The 15,875-nt window shown below is 39.2% G+C and overlaps 1 protein-coding gene across 11 annotated transcripts in view; it reads right to left on the bottom strand.

Moving 5' to 3' along the window:
- Positions 1-15,875, bottom strand: part of LOC126268066 (centrobin) — a 245,520-nt gene that overhangs the window by 45,140 nt on the left and 184,505 nt on the right. For all 11 annotated transcript variants that reach the window (XM_049973525.1, XM_049973550.1, XM_049973505.1 and 8 more), the window contains one exon: positions 11,900-12,118. In XM_049973525.1, coding sequence (XP_049829482.1) covers positions 11,900-12,118 — 219 coding nt within the window. The remainder of the gene's footprint in view (positions 1-11,899; positions 12,119-15,875) is intronic.

Raw genomic sequence — 15,875 nt, 5'->3', positions numbered from 1 at the left:
CATTCTGGGGAAATGGATAGATTAAATTTAGATATAGTAGGAATTAGTGAAGTTTGCTGGCAGGAGGAACAAGACTTTTGGTCAGGCGAATGCAGGGTTATAAACACAAAATCAAATAGGGGTAATGCAGGGGTAGGTTTAATAATGAATAGAAAAATATGAATGCGGGTAAGCTACTACAAACAGCATAGTGAAAGCATTATTGTGGCCAAGATAGACACGAAGCCCACGCCTACTACAGTAGTACAAGTTTATATGCCAGCTAGCTCTGCAGATGATTGATAAAATGTATGACGAAATAAAAGAAGTTATTCAGATAGTGAAGGGAGATGAAAATTTAATAGTCATGGGTGACTGGAATTAGAGAGTAGGAAAAGGGAGAGAAGGAAACATAGTAGGTGAATATGAATTGGGGGTAAGAAATGAAAGAGGAAGCCGTCTGGTAGAATTCTGCACAGAGCATAACCTAATCATAGCTAACACTTGGTTTAAGAATCATAAAAGAAGCTTGTATACATGGGAGAATCCTGGAGATACTGGAAGGTATCAGATAGATTATATAATGGTAAGAAAGAGATTTAGGAACCAGGTTTTAAATTGTAAGACGTTTCCAGGGGCAGGTGTGGACTCTGACCACAATCTATTGGTTATGAACTGTACGAGGTGCATTCAAGTTCTAAGGCCTCAGATTTTTTTTTCTAACTAACTAACTCACCCGAAATCAATGAAACTGGCATTACTTCTCAACGTAATCGTCCTGCAGATGTACACTTTTTTCACAACGCTGACGCCATGATTCCATGGCAGCGGCGAAGGCTTCTTTAGGAGACTGTTTTGATCACTGGAAAATTGCTGAGGCAATAGCAGCACGGCTGGTGAATGTGCGGCCACGGAGAGTGTCTTTCATTGTTGGAAAAAGCCAAAAGTCACTAGGAGCCACGTCAGGTGAGTAGAGAGCATGAGGAATCACTTCAAAGTTGATATCATGAAGAAACTGTTGCGTAACGTTAGCTCGATGTGTGGGTGTGTTGTCTTGCTGAAACAGCACATGCGCAGCTCTTCCCGGATGTTTTTGTTGCAGTGCAGGAAGGAATTTGTTCTTCAAAACATTTTCGTAGGATGCACCTGTTACCGTAATGCCCTTTGGAATGCAACGAGTAAGGATTATGCCCTCACTGTCCCAGAACATGGACACCATCATTTTTTCAGCACTGGCGGTTACCTGAAATTTTTTTGGTGGCGGTGAATCTGTGTGCTTCCATTGAGCAGATTGGCGCTTTGTTTCTGGATTGAAAAATGGCATCCACGTCTCATCCATTGTCACAACCGACGAAAAGAAAGTCCCATTCATGCTGTCGTTGGGCGTGAACATTGCTTGGCAACATGCCACACGGGCAGCCATGTGGTCGTCCGTCAGCATTTGTGGCACCCACCTGGATGACACTTTTCGCATTTTCAGGTCGTCATGCAGGATTGTGTGCACAGAACCCACAGAAATGCCAACTCTGGAGGCGATCTCTTAAACAGTCATTCGGCGATCCCCCAAAACAATTCTCTCCACTTTCTGGATCATGTCGCCAGACCATCTTGTACGAGCCCGAGGTTGTTTCGGTTTGTTGTCACACGATGTTCTGCCTTCATTAAACTGTCGCACCCACGAACGCACTTTCGACGCATCCATAACTCCATCACCACATGTCTCCTTCAACTGTCGATGAATTTCAATTGGTTTCACACCACGCAAATTCAGAAAACGAATGATTGCACGCTGTTCAAGTAAGGAAAACATCGCCATTTTAAGTATTTAAAACAGTTCTCATTCTCACCGCTGGCGGTAAAATTCCATCTGCCGTATGGTGCTGCCATCTCTAGGACGTATTGACAATGGACGCGACCTCACTTTAAAACAATGCACATGTTTCTATCTCTTTCCAGTCCGGAGAAAAAAAATCGGAGGCCTTAGAACTTGAATGCACCTCTTAGATTAAAACTGAAGAAACTGCAAAAAGGTGGGAATTTAAGGAGATGGAAAGTGGATAAATTGAAAGAACCAGAGGTTGTACAGAGTTTCAGGAAGAGCATTAGGACACGATTGACAAGAAGGGGGGAAAGAAATGCAGTAGAAGAAGAATGGGTCGCTTTGAGAGATGAAATAGTGAAAGCAGCAGAGGATCAAGGAGATAAAAAGACGAGGGCTAGTAGAAATCCTTGGGTAACGGAATAAATATTGAACTTAATTGATGAAAGGAGAAAATATAAAAATGCAGTAAATGAAGCAGGCAAAAAGGAATATAAATGACTAAGAAATGAGATCAACAGGAAGTGCAAAATGGATAAGCAGGGATGGCTAGAGGACAAATGTAAGGATGTAGAGGCTTTTCTCACTAGGAGTAAAATAGATATTGCCTACAGGAAATTAAAGAGACCTTTGGAGAAAAGAGAGCCACTTGTATGAATATCAAGAGCTAAGATGGAAACCCATTTATAAGCAAAGAAGGGAAAGCAGAAAGGTGGAAGGAGTATATCGAGGGTCTATACAAGAGCGATGTACTTGAGGACAATATTATGGAAACGGAAGAGAATGACGACGATGAAATGGGAGATATCATACTGCGTGAAGAATTTGACAGAGCACTGAAAGACCTGAGTTGAAACAAGGTGTGAAAATTACCAAACTATCAGTTTAATAAGTCACAGCTGCACAATACTAACGCAAATTCTTTACAGACGAACGGAAAAACTGGTAGAAGCCAACCTCGGGGAAGATCAGTTTGGATTCCGTAGAAACGTTGGAACACGTGAGGCAATACTGACCTTATGACTTATCTTGGAAGAAAGATTAACGAAAGGCAAACCTAAGTTTCTAGCATTTGTAGACTTACAGAAAGCTTGTGACAATGTTGACTGGAATACTCTCTCTCAAATTCTAGAGGTGGCAGGGGTAAAATACAGGGAGCGAAAGGCTATTTACAATTTGTACAGAAACCAGATGGCAGTTATACGAGCCGAGGGGCATGAACGGGAAGCAGTGGTTGGGAAGGGAGTGAGACAGGGTAGTAGCCTATCCCTGATGTTATTCAATCTGTATATTGAGCAAGCAGTGAAGGAAACAAAAGAAAAATCCAGGGTAGGTATTAAAACACATGGAGAAGAAATAAAAACTTTGAGGTTCGCCGATGACATTGTAATTCTGTCAGAGACTGCAAAGGACTTGGAAGAGCAATTGAATGGAATGGACAGTGTCTTGAAAGGAGGATATAAGATGAACATCAACAAAAGCAAAACGAGGATAATGGAACGTAGTCGACTTAAGTTGGGTGATGCTGAGGGAATTAGATGAGGTAATGAGACACTTAAAGTAGTGAAGGAGTTTTGCTATTTGGGGAGCAAAATAACTAATGATGGTCAAAGTAGAGAGGATATAAAATGTAGACTGGCAATGGCAAGGAAAGCGTTTCTGAAGAAGAGAAATTTGTTAACATCGAGTATAGAGTTAAGTGTCAAGAAGTCGTTTTTGAAAGTATTTGTATGGAGTGTAGCCATGTATGGAAGTGAAACGTGGATGATAAATAGTTTAGACAAGAAGAGAATAGAAGCTTTTGAAATGTGGTGTTACAGAAGAATGCTGAAGATTAGATGGGTAGATCACGTAACTAATGAGGAGGTATTGAGTAGAATTGGGGAGAAGAGGAGGCATCAAGGGATAAGAAATATAGCATTGGAGGTTAAAAATCATAGAGGGACACCAAGAGATGAATACACTAAGCAGATTCAGAAGGATGTAGGCTGCAGTAGGTACTGGGAGAAGCAGCAGCTTGCACAGGATAGAGTAGCATGGACAGCTGCATCAAACTAGTCTCAGGACTGAAGACAACAACAACAACAACAACATCTCATAATTAGAAAATCATTATCATTTTTAATGAAAAATGTGTGTCTTCTTGTTTCTAATTACATATTGAATGCGAAATTCCTGCTTTCATTTCGAATACAAATTCTTAATTATCGGTGTTTTATGAAAGACTTCATAAAATTTTCTTAAAATAAGACACCATAACCATTTAATTTTTTAACACAAAAATGAATAAGCAAATCCTCTTTATTTACACTATTCCACTGTTTTATACCACAGAGGTAGATAAGTATCGAAGAAATACGGGAAACAATCATTTTCACAGCATCGAGCTTATCATACAAATGCTGCATTTTTACATTTGCTAATGTACCATTACAATATGAACCTAAAAGAACTGATCTGGAGCCAAGTTGTGGGGTTTGGCCCAAGAAGTAACAAGACTGTTAAGCTGCCAGACGTAATGTAACTAACACATGCAGCATTTTCACATGTCACTGCCAAACGCTGGCGGGATATAGAACGGCTCCTCGTAAAAGAAGAAGAGAATATGCGGCACCTGGTTGGCTTCGTGGATTCTGTTGTTGATAGGCTCATTATCAATGTAGCAGGTGACACTTGCAGAACTAAAATGTATTTCTCGGATTTGGATAAGGAAGGACGTAGGAGATTACCAGATGACTGACTGTAATTAATACCTTCAGTGGTTTCAGTATTCAACAGTACAATGAAATCTCTGCCGTATGCTTTTGCATTACACACAGCTCTCTCACAAAAATTACCCTATGATTAAGTTAGAAATTTTCATCATTCTTGTTTGTAATTAGAGTACTATGTCAGGTGAGAATGAATGCATTTTATGCTTTCTGTCTGTTCACCTAAGAAGTGTGTGGTAGTGCTGGAGTTTCTCCAAATATTACTTCAGTCTCTTTAAAAATTAAATGACATTCGAAGGTATATTGTTTCTTTGCCCGTCTCTTTTTACATCTGAACTGCAACTCACATCACTGCAAGTTAGTTGGACTGTTGGCTTGCCAGTGCTGTCCAAGTCTGATGTGCCGGTAAAGCTGTTGTCCCACATTATCACTCAGTCTATGTGTACGTAGCACAGCACAAAACGTATCCTTTAGATCCTACTTGACTGTAATGTTCACAACTTGGCTTCTGCTCCATGTGAAACAAAATCCAATGAGATTCAAGCAAATGCGGAAGAATACATGACATAATGTTTACATAAGGTTATTCTTATGATGAATAGAGTATCACCCTAGTGTTTTGACATCTGAATTAAAGGAGTATGTAACTACAATATCACACACAGGCCACAAAGCTCAATTATTTGATGTTTGTTGATGGACAACTGCTTAGTGCTAAGTGTAACATTCAAATAACTCATTCATGTAGCTGCTTTCATGGATGAGGGCATCAACAACAGCCATAGCTTACATCTGTGGTGTGACAAAAATCCAAATTTCATTCGAAAAAATATTTTCTGTGTCACTACTACGTAAACTTTAAGTATGATGTGGTATGTAATTAGTTAGTTAGGTCCATTGCCTTAACTAACTTTCTTACAAAACACAATAAGCACATTTCCTGCAAAGTGAACTGCCACTATTATTGGATAAGGTTCCTTTCACTACAGGGGTGGGCATTTTCTTTCTGCACATTTTAACCACTAGATAATGTATCATCTAAATGTAACATATCTCAGACCCGACTTCAATACAATTTTATCTATGTGGATGGATGGAAAATGAAGTTACAGGAAAAAACTAACACAAGGCAAAATTTGCCACAAAACAGAATTACAAGTGCACCGAAAGATACTCAGAATAACTAAGTGTAACACTGTGATGAGATGTGAAGAGTTATTTTAAAAAAATAGCCCATTCTCTTCTAAACAATTCATGTTATTTCTGCTGACTGGGTGCACATTGCACTTGTGCCAGTGAGGATATCGGAGATGGGGCTACACTAGGCATGGTCTACATATCAACAGGACTAGGAGAGGAAGATTGATGGGGTTTACTTACCTAGAGTATAGCAGGAGGATGTGGGGCCACACATGGTCAAATCCCTGTCACTGTGGTTTTACAATAAACCATGCTACAGATTCCCCTGCCTTACATGTATTTCAACTAATTTAGAGATTTCCTCACTGAGTACAGAGAAGAGAGAATGTACCACACCAGAGTTCACAATGATCAGAGAAATTTGCTAGGAATCATCTTTCTTCATAAGAATGCACAGTCTATTAAAAATAAAGTACACCAGCTTGAAACTGAATTACAGTCTTTGAGCAGCATTGTGGTATGCATTACAGAGCAATGGTGCAAAAGAAAATCAAACACAGCATATAATGCATATGTGGTATGAAGCTGCAAGTTGCTACTGTAGAACTACTTTAAATGATGGGCTATCATGTATTTATGTCAGAATTAGCACACATCTTTAAGTTAGAAATGATCTGATCACACTTAATGTAGATAAACATGGCAGCCACAGAAATAACAAAGCTAATCATTCTGCATGTGTACCATTCACCTATTTGTAGAGCTGACACTTTCTTTAACAAAACTCAGCACAAAATGCTGAATAATATGTGGAGACATGAATACTAATGCAGGTTTACAGGTGTTCTGGGCAGAGGTGAATCCAGGGGGGAAGACAGGGTGGCTATAGGGCTGCAACTGCAGCCTTCCCAGACCTAAAAAAATGTAGCTTTGTTTACTCTACAGAATTCAGAGACAGTGCAGTGATATACGTGACTCAGTTTTTCACGTGAACTGAGAGGAATCGTGGCAAATGTAAAGGCTTGAAGTCAGCTTTCCAGCCAATTTGGAGTTGGTGCAAGGGGCATAGCAACAAGTTTACAGTGCTGGAGTCACCAGTAGATGTAGTTCAGGTGTGCAGCAATGATGAGAAAAACTGTGTTCACATCAAAGAATATTGTACATCTACATCTACATCTACATCTACATGACTACTCTGCAATTCACATTTAAGTGCTTGGCAGAGGGTACAACAAGGACCAATTGAATGAGACAGCGCAGTTGTTCATAAGCTGATCTCATATTCAGGAAAGCATACTTCCAAGGGAGGATTGGAAAATAATACAAAATAATTTTTCCCCCCTGATATTTCAGCTGGAATGTTGAAATTTCTTGACAATATAATCTGAAGTCTGTGCTACACAAAATATTTTGCTTTCATGCGCAGCTCTAGCGAGAGAAGCCTGTACATGGCGTGCATGCTACTGTCAACTTGTGAATAGTGGAGAAGTGTAATCTGATATTTGTGGGCCAAAGGGCATAAACTGAGTGAAATTCACAGGGATATGCGTGATATGTGTGGGGACAACTGTATGGACTGTATCAGTCTCTCCGAGTGGTGTTTATTCTTTCAAGATCTGAGCCTTGTGAACCTTAGTGATATGCCATGCTCTGGGCAGCTGGTAACAGCTGCAACACCTCATAATATCAGAGCTATTCAAGCAGCAATTTTGAACAAACAGCATTTGGAAATGTGAACATTATCGCAACAGTTCAACATTTTCTATGGTGCCGTGTGTGATACTGATCATGAGACACTGAGAAATTTCGTAAAGTCAGTGCTCACTGGATGCTTAAGTGAGTGACTGATGACAAGCTTGGATCACTTAACACATTACGATGCAGAAGGGCATCATCAGGAATCATCACTGGTAATGAGTCATGGGCGTATCACTAACCACTCAAAACCAAGCAGGCCTCTTTGAAGTGGAAACATAATGGTTCCCCAGTACGAAAAAAAAAAAAAAATTCCAAGTGCCTCAATCTGATAGGGAACTGTTTGTGATAGTGTTCTGGGATAGGCATCATGTGTTACTTGTTGGCTTTGCTGAACAGGAGACCAACATGAATGATGCAACCCACATGAAAACTTTGGTTCAGTTGTATCACACCCGACAAAAGCCACAACATTAATGCTGACAGTGTCAAACTTCTTCATGACAATGCTCGCCCCCGTGTTGTTTTTGAAAAAACTTCTAAATTTGAGTGGAAGGTGTTCCAGCATCCTCCATACAGTCCGTCTAGTACCATCAGACATTCATCTGTTTGGTCCCATGAAGAAATTCCTGGCCGGTGAACACTTTGCAACATATGTGGCAATGAATCAGAAGTACTCCAACCAAACAGATTTTTCTACAAAGAGCATATTGAAACTGGTACCACGATGGGAGAAATGTGTTGAGAAAATTGGTGATTATGTACAAAAAATAGGTAAAAGATGTAAGTACATTTGTGATTTTTTTCTTTTTGTTACCTATTAAGCTTCTTGGCAGTAAAATTATTGCGTATTACTTCCCTCATAGATTCTGCGCATGCGTGTATTATGATGACAAGTCCAAAATCATTGTAAAAATGATCCCTGGATAAATAAATAAATAATAACAATAATAATGCTATAAGGTTTATAATTTATAAAAAAAACAGCTACCAGCCACATGTGGCTGGTAGCTGTTTTTTATAAATTATAAACCTTATAGTACAACAGCCATGTTTCTCAACATGTCGACTTTCGACAAAATAGTAATAATAATACTGTTTCAGTAAGTTATCTGTGCATTCTTGCTCATTATTGTTAGATTTTTTTATGAACAATATTCAAACAGCTATAACTTTGCAAAAACTGGGAATTATATTTCTAAGAATTGTTATATTTCAAGTTGTTCTGAAATATTTACCGCACTTCCTGAAAATGTTGTATTTAATTTCCAACCCAAGTATGATGAAATACGCAAATACCTGTTACGATCTAAAAGCCTGCAAGCAAGAAATAAAATAAGAACAGTGAAATTAGGTAAACAGATCAACTGGGATGAAATGAAGGAAGGTGCAATCACCTGAAACAATATTAGTGGAATCCATTCCACCTGCAGTATCATGAATGTGTAATGACAACTGAAAACTTGCGCCAATCCAGGACTACAACCCAAATTTCCTGTTTGTCATGAGCAGCCACTTTAACAATTAGCTATGTGAGCATGGCTCCAGGCCTGGTTCAAACTTTCATTGTGCTCACAACTCAGAGAAGCAAACATGGCTGAGGATGAATTTTTCAGTCAGGTGTGGAAGCATGCAAAATAGCCTAGGCATGTTTCTGCGAACTGCTGACCAAGATTCTGCTAAGTCTGTTAATGTCTACAAGGTAAACATCAAGGTAAATATTCATAAGCTCTTTTACAACACAGTACAGTGTACTCTAGATTGTCCACAGTAACTGGTGACTTGAAAATCATGGATAATTGAATTCCGCAGATAACCAACACTTCAAGTACATGGTAATGTATTAGAGTTGTTCAAAAACAAAAATTAATCACAATGTCATAATTAAAATCACTCAAATAATGTTTAAAATAAATTCTATTTTATTTATCATATTATGCATGAGAATACAGTACTTACAAAGCATAGAGTGGCAAGTCAGTTTCACATTACACTGCACTACTTTGAAACAAAATATTCTTGAATTGATTTCTGTCTCAATGAGGTACACCTTTTACATAACATGCTATGAATTTTACACACTACCAACTTGTCAGAAAGGGGATCATGTCCTTGCTGTTCCAGGTTGTCCAATAACCCTTCACCCCACTCAAGTGCTGATGCATGACTGATTACTGTTTCTGGAATTAGACAAATGTTATCTTTGTCACTGTCATTCCCCCCCCTCCCCGTACCCCTCAGATTTCTCTTGTTCTTGGTAACAGTAGCAATGTCACTCAACATCCCATGACCTAGTTCTATGCGGTCCACATCAAACAATTCAGAAAAACCTTCTTTGTCAAATTTCACACCCCAGAGTACTTTTCAAAACAGCAGCTAACATTCTCTGTGTGTTCCAAATCAAACAGAAATACTTTCTTTGTCAAGTTTCACACTCTGGAGTACTTTTCAAAACAGGAGCTAATGTTGTTAATGAGCAGTGTTCTTCATCATTGGAATCACCAATTTCATCAATTTCAGGATTAATGTTTTTCCATGAATTGGCTGTGGCTGATTGTTTTACCTTAGACTATACCTTCCACACTTCATAAATTGCACAGTCAATTGTTTCCAAAATGTTTGAAGACTGCTGCCCTCATCAATAAGATTTTGTAGCAGATTTCCTCCATATATTTTCTTCATTGCAGCACTGACACCATGAACCATTGGCTGAATTAAAGCTGTCACATTAGGTGGTACGTATTTTACAAATATCATCCTGTTATCCAATTTCAGAGCAAGTTCATTTAGATGCAAGCAGGTAGACCCTTCAAAGTTAAATGTTCTCGGACCTGTAGCATGGAACACTTATGCAGCCATGTTTGAAATATCCTGCAGTCCATTCAGTCTCTTTCTGATGAAAATAATGAACACATACATGTACATTTCTTTTTCTTTGAAAGAGAGCAGTTTTTTTTTCATTTTACCTATTATACCAAACTTAACTTTATACAATTTTGTATCATTAGCACAATACAACACAGTTATCCTTTCTTTTTTGATTTATAACCAGGTACACTACGCTCTGTCTCGAAAGCTTAAGTCTTTGTTGGTAGACACTTCCAAAACAGCCCAGTTTCGTCCTTGTTGTTTATTTGCTCCAGTTCTAAATTTTCTCATACTGTACACTCATGGGAATCACAACAAAATTCAGAAGCAGGCTTATTATCTGCTTTTAGCTTTTCTCATTAGATGGCGATCTCCTGGATACCATGACACTGTTTAAATCTACTTAGCCAGCTGGAAGATGCATTAAAATATCCTTCAATCCCCAAGGTTTTGAAGAAAAACTGGGCCTGTTTGGCACTTATTGATCCAGATACTAGTCTGCCCTCTGTTCTTTTCTGCTGAAACCATTACAGCTTGGCTTTATCCAGTTCTGTGTTTGTAGATATTTTCATAGCCTTTCACTTTCACAAACCTTTAAATGAGTCAGACATGCTAGCAAATTTGTTTTTCCAAGTGTCACAGATCACAATTCCACCCACATTGTAAATCAGTTCCAGATTCCACGTATCAATACTGTCTTCAAGTTTGTGTATTATCTCCAGCTTCTGCTGTACTGTTAGCACAACATATTTTCACTTTTCAGACATTGTTCAGCACTAACAGAAATCAAATGACTACAATATTCACCACAGCAATGCAATCCAGCACTTGAGGTATTAGAGCAGCACACTGTTAACTAGTGTTGTAACATGACATTATCATTCATTGGCAAGTGCTCCAACATAAAAGAAAAATTTTCAGCAACTATCAAAGAACTGGGAGAAATAGGCTGCAGGTAATATGCAAAGCGGATAATAATTGAGAGTTTACTGTACCAATAAGTTATGCATAGATAAACAATTCTGCACTGTTATAATTTACTTCATGTTCTTCGGCAATCCAACATTTTGCTACAGTTGACATACTGAACTACAAGAGCTATGTATGATTCTAGTGTTACAATTTGGAGAGTGAATACTGTCTTGTCAGCATATGCTATGCCACATTTGGAAGGAATAAGGTAAATGCCTAGCCTGAGAAGGCCATGATGATCAATCACAAGGAGCAGTTCATAGCCTCAACTGGAGAGCAAATATGCATTGCAGACAATAAATAAATAAATATAGAAGATTTCAAGAGAATAACAGACAGAAAAGTGCCTTTCACCTACTCTTAGACTAACATAATGCAAAGCAGTGCACGCCACAGAGATTGCGCGTGTTAGTGTATCAGACATTTCATGTGCCACCAATTTATGTCAAAGAATCATGAAAGTGCTGTAATTTCATCTGACCTGTTCTCAGGAACTATACACAAGTGCAAATAATGTCCTTCATCGTGTCTAAATATGTCAATTTATGATTTTAATTCTGATAACAATGCCCTATATATATGTATACAGGAAAATGCCTGCATTATGGATCGCACATAAGAATGAAATAATTACTGATCTTGACTATATGAACTGTGTGTGCCTCTCCCACCTCCAGTAAACAACTTTTAGTGATAGGCTTTCCCAGTCCATTACCTGTTGAATATATTTCCTGAGTTCTTCTCCTGGACTAACAGAATGCTGCTTGTTTTCCTGTACTCTGTACGTAAGTTGGTCTTCTTTACTAAAAGGCTCATCGTCTACAGTCGATGCTGCACTTGATGTAGGAAGAGTCAATGGAGGGATATCAGAGTGATATGCCTCCTGGAAAGCTGTGGCATTTTTAACAGTATCCAACATCTTTGCAAACTGGTACTGTGAATGGAGAACAAAAGAATACACACAACATTACGTCTTATTTTTTCAACATATGCACCCATCTTTCTCAGTTGCTACTTAAATAATCTTTATCTTGTAGATTAGAATAGCTAATAACTATTGCTATTTTTTCAATCAAATTTTATTTTTTGTCCTTAACCAAACATGATTCGTTTACAGCTAAGTGCTTGAAGCTCTTCAGTTATGTCTCTCTCTCTCTCTCTCTCTCTCTCTCTCTCTCTCTCTCTCTCTCTCTCTCCTATATTTGATGTATTTCATTAATTCTTCTGTTAGCATTTACACACACAAAATTCCTTGTACAGATATTTGCACTGAGCTGCATTTTGTTGTTACTGCACTTATCCCTGCTCTCAGTGTAATGACACACAGCTCAGCGTAAACATTTATGAAAGGAAGTGAGAGTCTGGAAATGCTAATAAAAGAGTAAATTAAGATAGATCAAATAGAAAACATAGATCAAATAACACTAACCACTGAAGATGTATAAAACAATAAAATGAAATTTCAGAAACAAAAGTAAAATTCAGTTGCAAAAGATAAGTAGCATAATAATTTTACCTGAAAGATGAACAACGCAACACCTTGCGTATCATTCTTCCACATGCAGCAGATTAGGAATACCAACCATACAGAATGATGTAAACAACAACACAAAACAATTAAAGATGAATAAGCTTTACACAATTTCTTGCTTGCACAGAGAATAGCAAACACCACAGAGAAGAAAAGCTGCAGAGAGATTGCACATGCACCAAACAAATATAAACGTTCAGGATGCTCAATCAAGAAAGAGAAATAAAATAAACAAACAGGCACTGACAATGGAATCATGTGTTGTATGTGTGAATGGTTGTGACTGCAACATTTTTCATTTTTTCTTCTTCTCTACAATCTTGGCTTGTGAGTGTGTACTACTGCAATATGTTGTTGATTATTCACATACAAACACCAAACATAATATTACAATGTCTGTAGCTTATTTGGAGTATAACTCAGACTAGTATTTAACAGGTCAGAGCCCTGCACCTTACTTGTCAGATTACCACAAAGATTAACGGCAACTGAATTCACAAATAATAGGGTATTCCTAATATCTCTGAACCTTGAACGTAAGTAATAGTAACCATTCAACAGTGGGGAAAAAGAGTCAAGACAAACACTAATAAGTGAGAATATTTTGTTCTTACACCAGTAACTGTTGTTCCCGCTTATGGAGCTTATTTCTCAGCAATATTTCCTGTTTTACATACCAATCTAAGAAGTCAGTTGCATAACTGGTGAGTAGGAGCTTTTTATCATTATACATGATGCCAATCACTTTTCTTAAACAACAACAATCATGGAAATTCCTGGATGGAACATACAAACACCAAGGGAAAGGCAACCAGCCATTGTTAGCAGACTGATGTGTGGAGCATAGCAACAAATAACAGAAAACAGTATTCACACAAGCTGTCATGAGCCTATTCTTTTTGTACTAAAAACAGACACACTTAAACCACACCACACAGACACCCAAACACACATTCCTATGACTGTGGTGAGACTGGTGATTATGGTCAATTATTAAATCAATTTCCTGAGCAGATGGAAACTAAGATGAGGTGGGGAGAACACACGAGGCAAAGAGGGGGTAGCAGGATAGAGCAAGACCAGTAGTCTTTCAACAGATGACTCAGCAGTTCCACAACATGACAAAAGGAGTTAAAAGCACAGAGCATGAGAGAGAGCAGGGGCAGGGGGACGAGGGGGGGGGGGGTTGAAAAGAAGAGGAATTTGAGGATGAAGGAGGAGGCAGGGGGGGGGGGGGAGAAAGAGAAAAGTGTGTGTGTGTGTGTGTGTGTGTGTGTGTGTGTGTGTGTGTGTGTGTGTGTGAGAGAGAGAGAGAGAGAGAGAGAGAGAGAGAGAGAGAGAGAGAGAGAGAGAGAGAGACCATGTGGGAGGAGCAAGTAGTGGCAGAAGACAGTACACAATCTGGATGGTTGAAGTGTGATGTGGCCGGAAGAAAGAGGGCAAAAGGGAAAAGGTGATGTGAAGCAGTGGGAAACATGTTAGCAGATGTTTAGGCCATGGGGATTGCAAGAGTACAGGATATACTGGAGAAAGACTTTTCATCTCCGAGGTTTGGAAAAACTTGTGCTGGAAGGGAGTACCCAAATGGCCTGCCTAATGAAGCAGCTGTTGAAGTCATTTGTGTTGTGGTATGTAGCATATCTGGCAACTGGGTGGTCTAGTTTGCAGTGTTCCAGAGTTTGTTGGTGACCATTCGTATTGTGGTGTGTAGAATATCTGGCAACAGGATGGTCTAGTTTGAAGTTTGCAAGAGTTTGTTGGTGACCATTCATTCATGTGAGGAGATGGCTGGTTGGTTACATGTCACGCCCACATAGAATGTAATACAGTAATAACAGCATAGCAGATATATAATATGGCTGCTTTCATATGTGGTCCTGTCTTTCACTGTGTAAGAAGTATCTGTTACTGGACTGAAGTAGGAGATAGTGAGTGGGTGTATGGGCCAAGTCTGGCACCTGTGAAGATCACAAGGAAATGACTCATGGTGAGTAGGTCTGGGATAAGGATACACTATGACATTCTGTAAATTCAGTAGCTGGTAGAACACTAGTTTGGGTGATGTGAGGAGGATTTTGGGAAGGATATCTCTCATCTCAGGGCATGATGAGAGATAGTTGAAGCTCTGGTGACATGTAGTAGAACTATTCAAGACTGGGATGTGACTGGAGTTATAAGAGTGCTGGTTGCTAGCTGGTAAATAGGTTTACTAGTGTCAGGGGAAGAGATGTTATGGGAGATATGTTTATGAATGGAGTGCTCTTGCCAATAAAGGCGCTAATAAGGTCATCAGTATATTTTGACAACTTGTGCTTTCTGCTGCAGATAGAGCAACCTCAGGTGGTGAGGCTGTAAGGAAGAGACTTTCTGACATGACCTGTCAAAGAGAAGATACTGTTATGGTTGATATATATATTTATGGAGATGGACATCTAGGGAGGTAGCTTGTTGAGCTGAGAAGGACCAGGTAAACGAGATTTGGGAGTAGGTGTTGAGGTAATAGAGGAAAAAGCAAAGGTTGTGCTTGCCACAAGTACAGATCATGCAAATGTCATCAACAAATCTGAACGAGAAGAGCGTTTTAAGGCATTGACTTGATAGGAAAGATCACTCCGGATGGTCCGTAAATAAGTTGTCATAGATTGATGCCATGTGGATACCATAGCAGTTCCATGAATTTGTTTATAGATTTGGCCTTCAGAAGTGAAATAATTCTGGGTCAGGATTTGGTTGGCTAGCAAATTAGGAAAGAGGCGGTGGTTTTGGTATCAGGATGGTGTTGGGAAAGGTAGTGTTCCATGGTCTCAAACTTGGGCAAGAGGGATGTTTGTGTACAAGGATGGCACATCCATAGTGACTAACAAGGAGCCTGGTGGTAACTGTGGAGAGACGGTGAAGGAAGTGAGCAGGGTCTTGAAGATAAAATAAGTGGTTATGAACAACAGTTAGGACATGTTAACAAAGGCAGAAGTTCATTCTGCGGGAGCACTGTGCCCAGTGACAATGGACAAGTAATGGTGAGACCTATAGTGTTGGGTTTGTGGAGTAGGTAAATGGTAGGAATGTGTGGGGTCGCTTATGTGAGGAGGGAAATGAATTCAACTGTCAGATTTTAGGATGGACCTAAGGCTTCAAGGAGCTGCTGGAAGTCATGTCGGAC

Source organism: Schistocerca gregaria, chromosome 1, assembly GCF_023897955.1.
Source record: "Schistocerca gregaria isolate iqSchGreg1 chromosome 1, iqSchGreg1.2, whole genome shotgun sequence".
NCBI classification, from domain to species: Eukaryota; Metazoa; Arthropoda; class Insecta; order Orthoptera; family Acrididae; genus Schistocerca; species Schistocerca gregaria.
This window is presented reverse-complemented; position numbering and strand designations above follow the sequence as displayed.